The sequence below is a fragment of the Fringilla coelebs genome (assembly GCF_963513975.1).
Source record: "Fringilla coelebs genome assembly, chromosome: 15".
Classification (NCBI taxonomy): Eukaryota; Metazoa; Chordata; class Aves; order Passeriformes; family Fringillidae; genus Fringilla; species Fringilla coelebs.
The window spans coordinates 9,946,875-9,965,249 of record NC_140041.1 but is presented as its reverse complement, the minus strand read 5'-3'; the positions used below and the strand labels follow the sequence as shown (position 1 = coordinate 9,965,249).

At 37.9% G+C, this 18,375-nt stretch overlaps 1 protein-coding gene across 5 annotated transcripts in view; it reads left to right on the top strand.

Annotated features, from left to right (window-relative positions):
• Positions 1 to 18,375, top strand: part of MACROH2A1 (macroH2A.1 histone) — a 42,911-nt gene that overhangs the window by 10,354 nt on the left and 14,182 nt on the right. For 3 of the 5 annotated variants that reach the window (XM_084216131.1, XM_084216133.1, XM_084216129.1), the window contains exons 3-5: positions 10,318 to 10,424; positions 11,895 to 12,092; positions 13,884 to 13,994. In XM_084216131.1, the coding sequence (XP_084072257.1) occupies positions 10,318 to 10,424; positions 11,895 to 12,092; positions 13,884 to 13,994 (416 nt within the window). The remainder of the gene's footprint in view (positions 1 to 10,317; positions 10,425 to 11,894; positions 12,093 to 13,883; positions 13,995 to 18,375) is intronic. The other 2 variants (XM_084216132.1, XM_084216130.1) reach the window with 1 other exon arrangement.

Below are 18,375 nucleotides of genomic sequence, written 5' to 3'. Positions count from 1 at the left end.
GGTGGGATTTTTTTTCCTTTTTCTAAGTTTTTCACACAATGTATAGTATAATTTTTAAGCCTTTAGTGCTCAGTAGGTTTTCTGAACTTTAGGTCATTCATCTTTTTCAGTGTAATTCAGAAACAGCCCCTTGAAATGGAATGCATGGAGATTTTTGGTTTGTGTTCTTTTTACCTCTTGGCAGTTATTACTTCACAAAACCAGAGAAATCCTGACTTCTCTCCAGGAGAGTTTTTAAAGATCCTTATGTTAGCACATGGTCTGAGACCAAATCAAAGCATTTCAACCATTTCAAAGTAAAACCAGGAACGTGACATAATAGGAAGGAGACCATGTGAACTGGCATGCTAATAAATTGGCTAAATCAAAAAGCAATCCTGTGTATCCAGGAAGGAGAAGTATAAAATATCAAAAGCAGTCATAGGAAAGAGAAACTTCAGAAACAAAAACGGGAGTGGAAATGACAGAGACATGACCTAATAGAAAGGAACTTACAAAGGTTTAAAAACTGGTTCATCAGTGTGCAGAATACGGAACCAACTTTATTTGTTTAGAAGGTAAGGTGCTAAATTTTGCTGGCCTTTTCTGAGGTTTAACTTCAATGTAAATCTGAAATTAGCCCATAATGTGGTCAGATCTGGGATTTTTTGTTCAATTTGAGATTTGAAATTCTGAAATGCTTCCAGCTGTTCAGACTTGAAGGTCTGTTCTGGATTCATCTGGAGTTACAACTTACCACTTTGTACTTTGAAAGTAACTTATTTGAATCATTTATCTACAACTCCTCATCAGAAAGTAAGAGTAGACATTCTGTGATTTCACATGTCCTTAGATTTCAATATACTTCCCATTTAAACAAGTTGCACAGTGAGTATCCTCCTTTTCTAACTTATTCACTAAAGGTTCTTGTTACCTAGACATAACATTAGAAAATAATTCTCTCATCAGCCCAGCAGTGTATCCGGTTTGGTTTCTTAAGCCAAGTTGCTTATTGTTTCCTCTTTTTGTCTATGGGAATAATGTGTTATGTCCACTGCAAATGGGATGCGAGTGTGTCTTTCATGGGTAAATGTGCAGAAAGTACCTTTGAGTATTACTAATATTGAGGCAGGTGGATATGCTTCCTTTCTTTACACTGGAGGAATAGTGTGGATGCCAAAGAACTATAAATGCACAGTTTTCCTTTTCCTTTTTTGAAGCAGCAGTTCATGCAGTGCTTTCTGCCTTGCAGGGAATAGTCAGAATAGTGGATCAGTTCTGCAGCATAGGCAGAAATTAATTTTAACTATTATCAACAGTTTTCAGTTGGCACATTCTGTGATTCCTATTGTCTTCTTACTGCACTTATGTTCCAATGGCTCCTTGCCTATTTGTCTTTCCAAACGTGGACTTCAGAAAACTGCAATCCCCCCATAATTTCTCTGCAGAGTAGTGCATCAGTATCAGTTTATGTCAAAAAAGAGCTCTTGGTCAGTCAAGAGAATGGCCACAGACTTCATCTGAGGCCTTGCAGCCACTCACATGAATTTCAGTGGTTTGTATTTGTTAGAACTGGTCCTGCCATACATCTCATCAAGTATGGTGTTTTCAGGTGTAGAGTTTGCGCAAGTTACAATACATAGTCTAACCTTTCCTACTAATGGAAAAAGATACTCCTTTGCCCTTGAAAAACAGAAATCTCTTGAGCATATTTAAAGGCAGAAAGAGCCAGGCCTGCAAGTGATTTCTGCTCCCTCCTCCCCCATCATCTGTTCTACACTGTAAATAATTTTCAATTGCCAAAATGTCATAGCAAATGAGGAGAAGGAGAAGTTTATAAAACAGCAGGAGCACAGGAATACAGAAGAAATGAGACTGATTTATATTTGTTGCGTACATATCAAGGTGGGAGAAAATGTTAAATACCTGTTTTCTCCATTAGATCTTTTTCTCAGCTGTGTTTTTGGGGTTTTTTTTGCACAGGGCTACTGTTGGTCATATGTTTTCCTGAAATGTAAAATAAGCACTTCCTGAAGCCCATGGTTAGAATTGCATCTGAGGCATTCCCATGTTTACCCGAGTTTTTGTTTTCAGGCTTTCTGATGTCACCAGAATCAAATAATGGGAGTTCATGTGCTGGAGCTCAATTAATTGCATTTTTATCTTGATGAATTTTCATTGTGGGAGACATTTTTGATCCAGCTGCTGATTGGCTGCAAAAGAAAAGTCCTTCCCTAGGGCAGTAGGTTTAACTACTCAACTCAGATGCTCACTTTGCAATGTCCAAGCTGAGCAAATTGAACTACTATTTACTTCTTGTGTTCTGCTCACTGTCCAAAATCTTCACAGGGTCACAGAGGAAAACAATGATTTGCCCTTTCTGTCAAAGCAGATGTTCCACTGAACTCCTGCTTAGAAGCAGAGGGCAGCCCAGGGGTCCACAGTAAAAAAGCATTAGGTTAAAAGCAGATTCAAATTCCAGGCAGTCTGAGACTCCCATAAATAACTATCCTTGGAGAGTAATGAAATTTAAGAAGATAATTAATTGACAATATCTTTTTGATACCATTGAAATGTGCATTCACTACCAAGATGCATTTCTTCTATTTAAACAGGCAACTTTAGAAACACTACTTCATTTTATGGTGGTGTACCACAAACTCTGTCCCAAAGACCCGGGGGGTAAATTAGGGGCTCGTAGGACCTGTGCCTTCCCTGAGCAAGCTTGAGAATACCTCTTTATATGTAGTGTGCTTTCAATATGGATTAATACTGTACCTAAAATACAGCAGGCATAAAACCTCACAAGCAGAGACCTTTTGACTGTATCAGCATAGGAAAACTCCTTTGTAACATTCCTTCTACATAAGACTTGTGTCTTGCTCTCAAGTGAAGTGTCATTATCACAATTTAAAATTGCTCTACTTGTAAGGAGTGCAACTTCAAATATAAAACTTTGCACTGTTATCAACTGAATGACCAACTTTCTGAAATATACATGCATGAATCAGTGTCTTTTGAATGTATATAAATTAAGAGTTTTCTTTCACTGATAAGCCAGCCCTGTAAGCACTTAGGTATGTGTGTCTGTCTTATTGTGTAGTCCTGTAAAATTCCATGGATCTCTGAGTTACAAAAGCTCACTCACTACAAAATTCCTCACCTGATTATCGTCCTGATGTATTCTCCAAGCTGCACAGGTGAGGTTTGATGAAAAACTGTAAAAACCAACAAGTGTGTTTTCTTGTAATAAAAGCTCCAGCAGTGCATACTGCTATGTCAGCATAGTTCAGAGGGGTAAATATGCAACATTGTGACGTGTCACAATTTTTTTTTTAATTTTATTTTTATTGCAAGAATGTACAAAATGCTGAATGGGACTGGTTGAGTTTTTATGGCATGGTCAGTGAATATTTCCTGCCTTGAAAATGTTAAATTTTTTGCTATATTTCAGTTATATTTTAACTAGCATGTAATACTACTTATTCTAGTAAGTAATTTCATCTATTTATTTGGCTAAGTTACAACAGAGTAATGACTCTGTCTATATATTGCTGCTCAATTTAATACCGGTATCAGCCTTTGTTTGGAAGAATGGAGTGTAAGAGAAGTGTAAAACAGAAATGTGGCTGATTTTGTTACACAGTTTTTTCCTATCCATATCTTTGTCTTACATAGAATTCTTTGTTGAGAAGAAAAAAAGAATCTATAAAGCTGAAGTCTTTTCTTCTTTGGCCCTTTATTCTTGGAATGACAGTTGTAGGACAACCGGGTAGAAGCAGGAAGACATTCTGACTCTACAGTGTATTTACCAAGCAGTTTCTTTCCTCAGATAGTCTCAAATTTTAGAAGTTCTTGCATCAAGTATTGTAGGCATGATTTTTTTTCATCTTTTTTCCATGAGGATTATTTTGAATGCCTCAGTTCAGATAATGTTCTGTCTTTGGTCTTCTGTATTTTTCCAAAGGATATTTTTCCCTGAATTACCTTTAGAAATGAAATTCCATGTGGATTCTTTGGTGTCATTCAGATAAAATGCTCCATTCTCAGTATAAACTTCACTGGAGAAATATAAATTTAGGGGATACAGTGAAATACAATATTTCTAAACCATACAGGAGGTACTTTTCTCCCAAATTGCAAAAATGTCTGTGGTATAGCAGGCTTTGTTGGTGCATGATGTTATGGTTACTAAAAATGGTGCTAAACTTCCGAATGGGTTCAGAAAACAATTAGACACATCCATAGAAGTAAAATCTGTTGAGGAACTAAACAAAAAGACAGCATTTCTAACTTGGGGAACCACTCAGCTGCGCATGGCTGAAATCAGAGAGAGCATTCTGGAAAATTTTCTTGCTCATTTAGTGCCGCAGCCCACCTGCCCTTGGGCACTGGCTGAGGACTGGAGGTCAGGCTGGATGTTGTGGGCTTTGCTCCAAGGAAGTTACAGCGAGTCCTTTTGATTTCTTTAATGTTTAGGAATGCAGCATTAAAGACTAAGCCAGGACCTGGTCTCAGGATGTGAGTAGTCTCCTGTATTCTTTAACAGCCAGACCAAAGCATACATGGAATCATTTAGATTGGAAAAGCCCTCCAAGATCATCAAGTCCAACTGTTAACCTGGTGCTGCCAAGTCCAGCACTAAACCATGTCCCCAAGTGCCACATGCTGCACTTGATCAGGTAACGTCTGGCAGCAGCTACTTTAATCATGTTTGAGTGCATTTCTAAAACATATGTAAGCTGTTATGAGGAACAGCAAAGTGTACTGCCAGGTAAGAGCTAAGCTATCTCTTTAAATTAGTACTCAGGGTGTGGCCATTGTTATAAATAACATCTGAGTTGAAATTCAGGTTTTCCTGAAAATTGAACTCTCATATCTTTTACAGATCAATAATAAAAAAGAATTTAAAATCTAAAAAAAAAGGAAGCTAAATAACATTGGATCTCTTACAAAAAAAATAATGGTTGGTATTAAAGTGTAGAAAAAAACTGAAGAGACGTGTAAGTCAGATCAGAAGGCTCTAAGTGGAAGTGGCTTTTGTGGCCTGAATTTGTGTTTTATGTAAACAGCAGTCTGTCATCTGCCTCACAGAAATGCAAAACTTATAATAACTTGGCAAAGTTAACAGTTTTTCCTTTCAGAGGCCTAGTTTTGATAAAGCACAGACACTCAAGACTGAAAGGATTGGGGTTTTTATCACATCCTAAGAGAACCATTGCCCTGCTGAGAGTTAAGGTTTCATCAAGGCTTGTTCAAAGCAGTAAAGTTTCTTGAACTGATTTTCACTGCATCAGATTTCCACGACTTTGAACCAAGGCTGAGAACTGTTTTATTGGAATGCAAAAGAGGGAAAGTGTTGTTAAATGATTCTACCTTCACTCTTGCAACTGCAGATTCCAGGGGGATTGGGTGGAATACATGGAGAGAAGAATGCAGGAAACTCTTAACAGCCTTGGTTGGTGGGGGCTGATTGGGTTAAAACCTTCCGGAATCATGTAAAATGAATCTCAAGTCAATAAAATGCTGATGGGAAAGATGATTAGTTTGAAGTACAATAAGCAGACTCTTTGTCATTTGGTTGACTCTGTAGCAAATATGTATTTTTCTCAGTGGAATTGTATCAACATTAATTTTTCTTTGATTTCTGGATATTGTTTTCAATTTTCTTTTGAGGAGTGGCTTCACAATTTTTTTAAAAACCCCTGACTTGTTCCTGTTGGAATTTGCATGTTCAGAAATTGGCCTTGTATCAGCACATCACCTGTTAGTTGTTAAGAGTTTAATTTTCAAAGATATGATTTCATCTCCCTGAAGACAAGGTGGACAAAGGGATTCGGTGCAACAGCAATGATTTAGCTCGCAATGTAAACCAAAACAAAAAAAGAGGAAAAAAAAACCATTTTGGGGATGAAGTCAGACCAATTGAATTTACTGTTTACATTGAGAAAGATTACAGCCTAGAATGCATGATAAGCTAAAGACTTTGTTATTTAGGCTTGAGAGGAGTTTTAGTCAATAATGACCAGTAATATTTTGTTTGAAATCTAGTGATAAATGAACTAGAGCACTCTCCAGGAGTGGGAGGGGAATGCATTTGCTTTTGTAGCATCCAGGTCTGCAGTTTCTACTGTGCCTTTCTTCTAGCCTAATAATAATTAGTTTCATTTTAACCATGTATTGTGTTCTGTTCCAGAATTTGCAGGTGTTGTGAAATAGCAATGTAACAATACTCAGGGCAGAGAGCAGCCCCCTGTGAAACAGAGAAATGCAAGTAGTGAAATTAGGAAGTTTTAAGGGTATCTAAGAGATTACCAGGGTCTCTGAAAGTAAAGGATGAGGAAAACTGAAATCTGAGCCCTGAATCCTGAAAACTTCATCCAGGATGGGGTTTCTCTGGAGACTTCTGACACTTGCTGGTTGTGTTTGAGTAGGAAATGTCAAGAGAACAGCTTTTCCTGTGGTCTTATCTCAAGCTTAAATATGAAGATACACAACCGGTTTGCTTCTCTCCTTTAAAAATATTTAACTGAACTTTTAAAAACCTCAGCTGAAGAAAAGCAGTTTTGGTCCAAATGCTGAGAACAGGCTTAGACCAGTTTTCACTCCCTATATCCCAGTTCTAGCTATTACCAAGTTTTTCAAGTGATCTAAATGAAAACTGCCTTAGTGATAAATTTTAAAGAAAATTTCTTAACTTTTAGGGTTTCCCACTCAACACTTCTAATTTAATAAGGACTGAATAGAAGAAAAATATTAATCATAACTATGTCTTTTAGTTCAAATTGGCATGCTCACGGTATAGTCTGATTTCTGAGGCATTCTTTTTTGCTATTAAACAGCTGTCCATACATGAATATATCACATACTGGCATTGCATTCCTAATTAATTTTCTTTTCCTAATTATACAGTTCTCACACCTTTTTCTGGTTTGTTTTATATCTGTACTTAAAGCAGTACATGTTGGTTTGCATTTTTGTTTGAAATTATTCAAAAGCACAAAAAAAGTCATTTGTGCAGATGGAGTTTCTCTTCATGTTAAGCTGATTTCAGTATGTAGTAGTTGAAGGATACCTTCCAAACCATATAATATTGAAAAACTTGGGATTTTTCTTCATTTTTTAAAAAATAGAGCTCTTCATATTCTGTAGATCTGTAAAGTGAGTCTTGCAGTTGCCTGCTGCCTGAGTGGTAGTGATGTAATTATTCTCTAGGGGGGAAATGCCTTGAGTAAATATATGAAACGAATGGAATAGACATTATGCAACTTCCATCCTTTTTGTGAGGCCTCATTTTTGTAAAACATTTTTGTTTTGGTCTTCTGGCTGGATAAATACAAGCTGAGTGAAACCTGATGTCATGGAAGCTCTTAACACTTTCATTTACCTCAACAGTTCTAAGCAAAGCTTTCTCTCTTGACCCTGCTTGGTTGTTGGAGTTGATTTTTAAATGTCTGTTTTCTTCTACTGTGGAAGATTGCTTTTAATGGAACAGAACTCCTCAATGACTCAAACCTTTGAACCTGGTAGAATGACACTTCCAGAGTGATGGGTTGAACTAAGAGTTCAAGTCCAGTCTCAATTTTAAATACTTTTTCCCACCTACTCATTTTTCCAGCTAAATCCACAGTTACTCTTCTGAAAATTTGAATCAGCTCCCTTAGATCTAGATTTTTCTCTAATTTAAAATTTATTTTAAAAATGGGCAAAACACCATTTAAATCTCCAGAATTAAACCAGCATTAAACAGATGTGAAAATAGTGCTGTCTGCAAGAAAAATTCAGGCAAGTAGTCTGAATCATGTCTGCATCCAGAAAGTCTTCATTTCCAGCATTTCTAAGTGCTCTGATCTGTTGGATTTGGATTAGGTTTGTCTCTTGTCAGTTCTAAATCAAAAAGCTGTTGCCTATGTTGGCTTCAGTTTGAATACCTCCTAATGCTCTGTTTTTAGATGGGAGAATCCCCCTCTGACCCGACTTGTGTACATAGCTGAGTTTGGCAGTTCTCAGTGCTGTGGGTCTCTCTGCATGTACAAGCAATACTTGATTGTTGTTGGAGCACTGAGGAGAAGGCCAGAAGAGAAATTCTACCCTCCATGGCCTCCTCCTCTCTCCCTCTCCCCAAACTCCTCTTTTGTGGTCCTCAACACCAGTGCAAAGCGTTCTCTTCCTGAAGAGGAAGTGGGGTACCTCAACTTCCCTAAAGGACCATTAGAAAACTGTAATTTCAAAATGAGTTTCCTGTCCAAGGAAGAGGGCTTAGCACTTACAAGAACAGTTCTCCACTGTACGGGGCAGACATTTTAGTTTTATGAGGAACAAATAAAACATTCCTGTGTGCTTTACAGGCATAACACTTTCTTAGAGTCTTTAGTTCCAGAATGACCTGTCTGCATAGCTGTGCTGATCAGTCACAGAGAGTAACACAGCCTGACTGTTCAGCAGGGCCCTGTGCCGGAAGGCAGCAGAGGTGGGGGAGCAGAGGCAAACCAAAAAGCAGCAAAGCCTTCCCTTGCTTTTCAGCTGGGATTAGGTCTGAGGTACAAACAGTTGCATTCCTGGTGTGAAGAGGTGGAGGTGGTGGTGTTCCTCAGTGACAGAGCCTTGCTGAGGTCAGAGGGGATGCCATGGGTGCACCCAGGATTTCACTGTGTCCACTCTGAGGTGAGGCAGGGCTTTGCCACCACAGGCTGCAGGCAGCAAAACCTCACATGTCTGAGCAGGGCTTGCCAGAAGTATGTGAAAGGGATTATGCCAACTTAATTCAGTTCTTTGGAGGCGTGGAAAGCATGGGCAGGTTGACCTTACCCTGCTAATCCGGCTTTAAAAATAAATTAAAGCAATTGTTGTCAGCATGAAATGTTGAGTTACTTTGGGGTTTAGACTTAATATTCTGCCTCATGCTATAATAAAGTTAATTGTGTGCTTTGAAGAACACAAAAATGGTGAAAACACACCAAAATCCTCAATGAAGTTTAACTGTAGGGGATCCAGAAGCAGCTGAAAGTTTTCCAGTAAGCATCATAGCTTACTTGTTATGAGACTTAGGATGAAAAATAATTGGTGAATCATGTTAAATTCAGTCTAATGAGAGGCTGTAGTCTGTGCTGTGTAGTGTGACTGAAGATTTACTGTGTCCTATGGTAAAGGCATGTGGTCACATGAACTTTGATTTTAGTCTTTTTTGTTTCCAGGTTAATGCCTTAATTCAGTTCTCTTTGCCTCTAAATAAAGCTTACTGGAAAGCTCTCATGGTGTTATCAGTTCTTAAATGTGAAATCAAGCTCGTATATTACTCTAATGGTACATTTTAATATTAGTGTGTAGTAGATGTAAAAAAAGACATTTCCCTTTTTTTTTTCCTCTTTTTCTCCTCATGTTACCAGATATGCAAAAGGAAATCTACCAAGTGCAGTAGTGAAACACAGATTGGAGAGAGGGAGATGAAAGGTTAGGTGTAATGGAGACAGCAGTAGCTCATAATTGCTAAGTCTGATAAACATGTTATGTCATTTTTTTTTAATTGTTCCCTAGACTTTCTTGTAATTAATTGCATCCTTGCCCAAGGTTTGTTGAGCTGCAGATAAATCAGTTAGCAGGTTATGCTCTAGTCTTTCTCTTCAAAGATCCTTGCTTAGGGAGCAAGTTCATCTTTCCTAATTCAATAAAAGCCATTAAATGCCTGGCTGTTAAACATTATTTTGCCAGTGCTGGAAATATCTTCTAAGGAATAATTTATGAGGAGCAAACAAACATGATTCATCAATTACTTTTTCTGGTTAAAAACTTCTTCTCAGAGAAAAAAATCTTTAAATGAGTGTAGCAGGAGAATTTGTATTTTTAGTGTCCTAACTTGCATATGTGCTTACATGGTTCCCTAATGCTAAAAATGAGTCATTGAGAATAGTGTCTTTTCCAGTAATAAAAAAGTAGAAGTAATACAAGCCAGAACTCACATTTGACAGATTTGAGAAAAAGACCTATAGAATTTGTGTTTCTACTGTACTCTGTCCTCTGATAGGAGAGGGGTCCTAAGAGATGAACACACACTAGCCTCAAGAAGAACACTGAAAAGTGAGGAATCTGGGGAAACTGATTCAAAAGAATAAAAAAGATAATTCTAGTTTAAAGCATGGGACTTTAGTGTGCATTTGTTCTTCAGTGATTAGACATATAAAAACAAAATGATCATTTTAGAGTTAGATGTCTATTGCAGGTATCTGAACTAGTTAGGAGTAACATGATGTAATTCCCATACCTTTATGCATTGATGCTAAATAACACATTGACTTTTCTTAATGACCACACTGTAATTAAAGGAGCTTTCTTTTTCCCCAGCGGAAATTCTGGAATTGGCTGGAAATGCTGCAAGGGACAACAAGAAGGGTCGAGTCACTCCTAGACACATCCTGTTGGCTGTAGCAAATGATGAAGAATTAAATCAGGTAAGAAAAACCTTTGCCATGTGAAGGCCAGGATTTCCTTTAGGGCTTCTTAAATTGTCTTTTCGGATAGCTGACTTGTAACTCAAGACCTCTGCTCTTTGAGCAGCACGCCAGGAAACACTCACTAGCGTGCTGGCTGTGTAACTAACTACAGCACTCAGCTTAATTATGTATTTCAGCACTCCTAAAATATGTAAAAATGCAATGTAGATGTAAAATGGTGTTTGGTAACACTACTACAACCACTTCTGTTGGACTGGGGTATTGTCATAAATTCTTCAAGGTCACAGAGAAAATCCTGCAGATGCTGTTTTTTTATTTCTTTTTAGTTTCCCCCTTAGACAGCTGAGGACTCAGTGGGACCTATCCTGTTCTCACTGAAGTTTGTTATTGTGACCACAGAAAAGCTCTAAACTCTTGCAGGTCTGTGTCCTTTGCAGACTTAAAGATGCCTTTAACCTGGCCATTAAAAAATATGGCATTATTATTACAGTGCTGTGGTGTCAGCCAGAGGCAGTGGCTGGGATTAATGTACCTTTCTGTGAGGTGCTGTAAAAACCCCTCTGAAAAGATACTTTTTCCAAATCTGTGTATCATGATGGAGCAGGAAAAAATAATATTCCCCCAACCACCCTCCTTCTGGTTTTGTCTGAAATTTGGTAAAACTTTCCGTTCATTATCCCTTTGTAAACTTGGAGCCTCATTGAGTTGAGACTGGGGAGCAGTAAATACGAATCAGAAGGTGAGAGTACTTGGGAGACTTTGATGTCACTGTCTGTATCCTCCTGAATAGTGAATTAGTCCCAGTTAGATGTATGAAAGTGTGTTTAAATGGTTTTAAATACAGAGCATGATATATTTCACCTCTGCTTTTAAAGGCTTGAATAAACTGCATACTTTTGAATATTGATCTTCAACTGCATATTTTTTTGAAAAAAGACAGATATAGAGATTTCTATAAATGTTGCCCTCCATTTTTAAGTTTCTTTTTCTAAGAAAAAAACTCAACTTTTTGATGGTACAATTGCAGGAAAATGCAGCACTTGGAACATATACTGGGTTCTTCACAGTGTGGCACCACCTGCTGTAGTCTCACACCCTGGACTTTGGGGTCCCATTTTTCTCTCACGGGCTGCCCTGCTGGGCCCTGAGGTGTGTGCCTGGAGCTGTCTTGTTTTTCCTCATTGGGTAACAACAGCTTTCATGGCATGGATTCAGAGAAACAGATCTCAGGTGACCCCTAGAGATGCTGACAGTGACAAGCACGTGTGCAAGAAGAACACATGCTCCATTTATAGTTAAAATCAAGTGTGTGTTCAGCTCCATTTCATGCATTTCTCATCTCCAAGGATAATGGTGGAGAAACTAAAGGCAGTATACAAAATTTGCAGTAAATCCTATTTTCTGTTTATCAGTGAGTAAATACTGGAATTTGTCATGTACAACTTTTTTTTTATTACTTTTGATTAGCTATTGAAAGGGGTCACCATAGCCAGTGGTGGAGTGTTACCCAATATTCACCCAGAGCTGTTGGCAAAGAAGCGAGGATCAAAAGGAAAACTGGAAGCCATCATCACTCCACCCCCAGCAAAGAAGGCAAAGTCTCCGTCACAGAAAAAAACTGTATCAAAGAAAACAGGTGGCAAGAAAGGAGCAAGGAAATCCAAGGTAGAGTAATGTGTCTATTTTAAACCCAGAGTTTGCCAGCAGTAGGTGCAGGGAGCTTCACACTGGGTCAGCTCTCCGTTGCATGTGTTGTTACCAATGGTTCTTTCAGTCACAGTGTGAGCAGCCCTCTCCCTGGTGCACCTGGAGCCAGAGCACCCTCAGGAGTGGCCCAGGTGTGCAGCATAGACAGATGGGTCATAAATACTCAGTTCTTTGTAAGAAACATTCTGAGGTGGGCAGAGGGTGAACCAGGAGACAAGAGGAAAGTGTCTGGGGGCTGTACTGGTCATGCCTTACCGGTCACAGTTTGTAGGAGTAGGAAATCTTTCTAATGTGTACATGTGTAGCCAAGGATGTTTTTTTCTTTTGCAAAGCAACTACAGTTAAGCAATAAGTTTGGCAAGTAGGAAGAAAAGTACAGGAATTTCACATGAAATGGACAAGGAATGTGAAAGTTCCCTCTGGGTCAAGCAAAGTTTCTTTATTTATCCTGTTTCTGTTTACTTGGTCTCTCTTCTGATTGTTTCACTCTTTCAGTTTTTTGAGCTGTTGAATTTAGTTTTCTCCCTCAGAACACCTATTAGTTGACATTTCAAATGCAGTGCTTCCAATAACCATGCACTAATAATTCCCCTAAATCTGGACATTTTTTGCCCTGCTTGATTACAAAAGCAGGAAGTCTGTTGTGGGGTTCTGTTTTTCTTCCACACAATAAACTGTATTGTCTGCTTACTATATTGGCATTTGGCTAACAGTAAACTCCTAGGGAATTGAAATAAGACCCATGAAAATCCAGTTTTCAAAACACTTGTGTAAAGTAAAGCATGGTTACAGCTTCTAAAAGCACAATGTACCCTTGCATCAAAGTCATTTTAGTTGTTCGGCCTCAGACTTAGTTTATATACTTTGGAAAGGGACAATAGGAGAACAGTGGCTTGCTCAGTGTTCCAGGTGTCCTTTTTTTTTGCTTCAGCACAGATATGGCTGAGGCACCAAATACTTATATGAAATTGTAAGTAATAATTTTATTGAAAATGTGCAATTGGCACCAATTGAGTTTATAACCACAGCCTTTGTGAATTGATTTCCTTTTCAAAATGTTTGAAGCCTTCTTTTTGTTCAATAAACCAATTAATTCCTGAAACCTGTTATTTCACTGCAGTAATAAAGTTGAAAAAATAAATGGTGGTTGAGGGGAACTCCTCTCTTCTCCAGCAGTTTCACTGGAGTTGAAAGTAGGTGATGATGGAAAATTGTTCAGCCCATTTCCTGCAAGCAGGCAGATAGAAACTAGATGGATTCTCTTGACACTGCTTTTAAGGACAACCACATTACAAAGGGGAATTTCTAAAAATAAGTCTGTGAAATCTGAGAGCACCTCCCTTCACAGATAAAATTTATTCTCTGACAAGTCAGTTTCTAGCTTACAATGAGTGTCTGCCCACACACAGATCTATAATCTTTGTCCACACAAGCCATTAGAAAGCTGTTAAAAGTTTGGGGCTGTTTATATATTTTCCTGCAACATTTAAGACAACTGTCACCTCAGCTGTGCTCTGTTGTGGGCAAGAGGAGGCGCCTGTAGATCTGCAGACGTTGAGGTCGTTTTTCCTATTGATCCCTTCAGCTGTTATCAGGCACTTAGGTTGGACTACAGGATAAAATCCAACACCACTGTTTGTACAGGCATTTTATTGCCTGCTAAGCATTTAGTGCATGTCATATATCCTAGTGTCATTAAACTCTTTTTCTCAGAGCCTTGAGTTAACTAATTAACTATATTTCTGGAAGAAGAAGCAGGGAGAAGTGAGCAAATCAGCCAGTGCTGACAGTACAACGGAGGGAACTCCTGCAGATGGTTTCACAGTCCTGTCCACCAAAAGCCTGTTTCTTGGCCAGAAGGTATGATCCTGCATTTTTATAAATTAATACCTGTTTTTCTGTGCTGCTTAGGGAACAGCCCCCTCCTACTACCCCCTTTTCCACAAAACATCTAGGTACAATGGACATTTCCCCACTGAGCAATCAAGGAGATGTGTGATATCAGTTTTCTTATCAAAGAAATTCTCCGAAACAACTTCTAGAGCATTTTAAACAGTACATAAATAAGTCTTCATGTGACCACGTAATTAAATAATTAGAAGGAAAGCCTGTGTGCTTGTAATCTATCTCTTTCATAAACAACATAATTGTTACAGATAAGCATCTGCCAAAGAGATTATTCTAAGCATAAAATGTATTTTTTCCAGCAGTCAGCCCACTTCATTGCTGATGTAAATGATTTACAGGTTTTTATCAAAACCTATTTTAGACATTTGTTCATAATAATGGTCTTATGCTGTGTTCTGCTTTGTGATTTACAGAAGTTAATGTTGTGTAATAATGAATGATGCTTTTATGAAAAGCTAGAGATCAACAATTCTTTTTTTCCCTGTGAATATGATTTGGGATGTGGGTCGGTTTAATACAAATACATATCTGCTTAAAGAGGATCCATTTAAAGAGATGACTCATTAAATTAATTTGGTCTTTTATCCTGAAACCTGCTTTAATATGTGATGCAAAATTTTCTTAAGTAAAACTGCATCTTTCTGCTATCATTCAATAATCAGATCATTGTGTTGTAAGCCATAAAAGATGAGCCATTGTCCATTGTGGAATGTAACTCCTCTGACTCATTTTTATTTCATACTGAGGTTGTTCTCCATTTATCCTCCAGTTTGTTTGCCAAGTAACATGCATGAGAGTAACATTTTTTTCAATACTTCTGATTTTCCACATTTAATTTAACAGCTACAGCTAGGTAGCTGCTTTGGTAGGGTTGGTTTGTATTTTACTCCTATTAAGGGGGTGGTTTTTCAAAAACATTTTGATGACTAAATTAGAACCCAAAATTTATAGTCTACAATACTGTTTCAAGAAAGCAAGTAACGTCAGACCTCTGGAGCTGATTTTGAGCTCATTTTAGTTACCATAGGAAACCTGTAATAAGACCTAGTGTTGTGTTCCAGCAAGACTGACCCAGCAAATCAGTGGGGCTTTGCTGTTGGGCTCAGTGGAAGAAAATCATGAACTCCAGGACTGCTTTAAGCTGTGGTGGGCAAAGCCAGTGTCTGTTGTACAGCTTCCCAGTGAGTCCTAATACTGGGGAATGGACTTTCTGGCTTTCTCATTCACTTGAATCCAGCCCCTTGAGGAAATTACTGGTGTGACACATCCATCCCTGCACTGGGTCCTTGTCAGTTTGCCCTGCACATGAGAGGGACCAGGTGTTAGCATTTTGTTGTAACACATAATGAAAAGAGAAATTAAAAGAAAATGCAAACCTTTTTGTCTCCTGTGAGGGAACACTCCAAATCAAACAGATCATGTTCTGAGGGTTAGAGAAGGCATTTGAAGAACTGCTGCTGAGGTCATTTAATCAGGATCTTTCAGACCTTCTGTGACATTCTTGAACACCTTTCCAGCACACACAATTTGCAAAACCATTATCTGCCAGATCAGAAAATCCTTTGCTAAATGCAGAGAAGGAAGAAAACAATCTTGATTTGATAGCACACCATTCATAAGTGTTTAATGGAAAAAATGTTTTTCTTGGCTCCATGTTTATGGAAGGGAAGGAACTTATTTGCAAGAGCAGCTCTTCATCCTTCTAATAACCCTAAATTTAATTTGATGCAAAAACCACAAATGAGAACGTTACAAACCTGGGTATTGTTCAGTTTTTAAAATTACAGTTATTGCATTAAACGTTTAGGTAACTGCTGACATTCAGCTGGAAATTCTTAGAGGTCATGAAATGGCAAAGAATCCTTCAGTTATACCTGTAGAAGTTTATTAGTGCCACATTAATTATTAAAATCTAGTTAATATGTAAATGATTGCACATCCACAAGTGATGTCCCAATGGAAACGTGGCATTGTGCACATTAAGTAATTTGTTTTTCCTGAGAGTATTACAAAGTAGAGGCAGAGTTGTAGGAACTCAAACCTTAACTTTAAGGTTTGGACTTTCCAAGAGACCTCAGCTTTTGGTCTGCACTAGGCATCTTCAGTTTTCAGTATGAGACTCATACCAGAAAAATCTTCAAGACTTTTAAGGTAATTTTGTCTGAAATTAGAAATGTCAGGCTTGGCTTAGAAATTATTCATGGATGTGCTAAGTGCCATCTACATTTTATCTAACTAACATTTAATTGAAATGTTACCTCAAGTTATGTCCATTCTTTGTTGCACATGTATATGCAAGTTGTATGTATTTATTTTTTTAAAGTAGCCCTTAGGGGATTGCTTCTGCCTAATACATGCTTCATACTGTTGGGTAGTGAAATTGAGCAATTACTCATTGGTGGATTTAATTCCACAGGAAAAATTCTGATTAATTTTTTATTTGTTTTGGCAATTGGATAGCTAACAGTGCATTGAGAAGTAAATGCAGAATTTAGTAAAATAATACTTAGCTGCCAACACATGCTATCAGTCATGGGCAGCTTTTTTAAGCATTTTCTTGTTGTTGCTAAATTGAAACTTTAATTACCAGCTGGCTGTTATGTAAATCCCATGTATGAGTAGGCTCAGGGATAGATTTAAGGTCCAAAACAAAAACAGTCTGCAGCTGATAGATCTGGGGTAAAAACTTGTAGAGCGCAGAATTAGGAATGAAAAAATCACTTGCAGAATGCGCAAAATATGTTTAGGAACATACTATAATCTCCGCAAAACAGTCGTGGTGTGTGCATGTGTTTTGCTGTTGTTTTTTTTAATTTTAAAATTCATTAAGTTTTTTTTAACATTTTGGTTTGATTTGATTTGACTGGTTTTTTAAACAGCAGTTGCTTGTAGTCAAACTCAAGACTCAAACTCCAGTATGAATAACTCACCACGTGTGAAGTATTAAAGGATTCCAAGCTATTTGGAGAGGAAGCTTTCTTAGATTTTATTACAAATTCCCAAACAGACACGTACTTAAAACAGGGCTGAATTACACTAATTTTTAGTCAGTCAGCCTAGTTTGAGGTAACATAGTTTACTGAAGCAACATATGCAAATTATATGAAATTGCAGGCTTTTAAAAAGAGAAAGAAGGTCAATTCACAGAATCAAATGAATTAAATGGAAATTCTTTTTTCAGAAAATTTAAATATAGGGATGGTGGCCTCCTTAAATGTCCCATTCACTTGTATGGGTTTCACGGACTGGCTCTTATTCCCTGTTAATAAATTAACATACAAAAAGAAATTATTTGAAGAGTTAACTTTAAGAACGTGGGCTACAGCAAACAAGAGATAAAATTCGGATATGGATGATATAAAGTGCCATGCCTGAAGATGAATGTTATGCTTTGTAGGCTAAGAGTTTTGGATTAAAAGAAAGGCCTGGCCTAACTGCAGCTGGTTGCAGGAATTGCATAAATGAATGAGAGCTTTCTCCTTCATGGTTGCTCTCCGTATCACCCAAACAGCTACTGGAAAAATAATTTAAAATACATATTGTAAACTCAGGCATTGGTTATGCTGTAGCTAATGCATTTCCCCAAATGAAAAAGTCTGGAAAATCTATTGCACTTCTAAAGTATTTAAAGTTTGTCAGTAGTAAACATGGTTCCTGCAAAATCAGACTTCCAACAGAAGCTATGAAGCAATGTCAAACCTGCTCAAACCCTGGTTAGAAACTTCCCATACCTGCAGTTTTGACCTTTGCCAAGTTTAGTATTCCCATCAGATTGCATCAAATTGTAGAGTTGGTTTTGTGTTGTGGGTTACATCCTGTGAGAAGACCCCCCAAACTGTCTCTTAAGAACACATAGTGCAGATGTGAGTCAGTCTCTAGATCTCTGTGCTGCCTCCCACAGTTCCCTGTGTGCCTCAGTAGAGAGGAGAAATCTTCCTGTGATTTCAGGAGAAATCCTCCTGATTTATAACAAGAAAGGAATTGAAAGACATGCTTGAAGTATATGGGGGTACTTAGAGGAGTAAAAGAGCATTAATGGGTGGGTTTAAAAATCTCCTTTCATAAGGGACAAAAGGAAGTAAAGCAAACAAAATAAAAACTAGAAGCAATAAGCACGTAATATCATGTGCCTGCTTCTGGTACCTCACCAGACATTCAAAAAAGCCTGCAGAAGTCTAGTGAGGACTGAAGTGCTGTAATACAGAACATGGTAACCAGTGATAAGGAAAAAAAACCAAACCACATCCTCTTGTTGGGATGGAGGAATTGCTGGAGACAAGTGTCTGTTTTCTCAGAGATAGGCTCATGTTTGCTGGCTTAAAGAAGGAGCAGC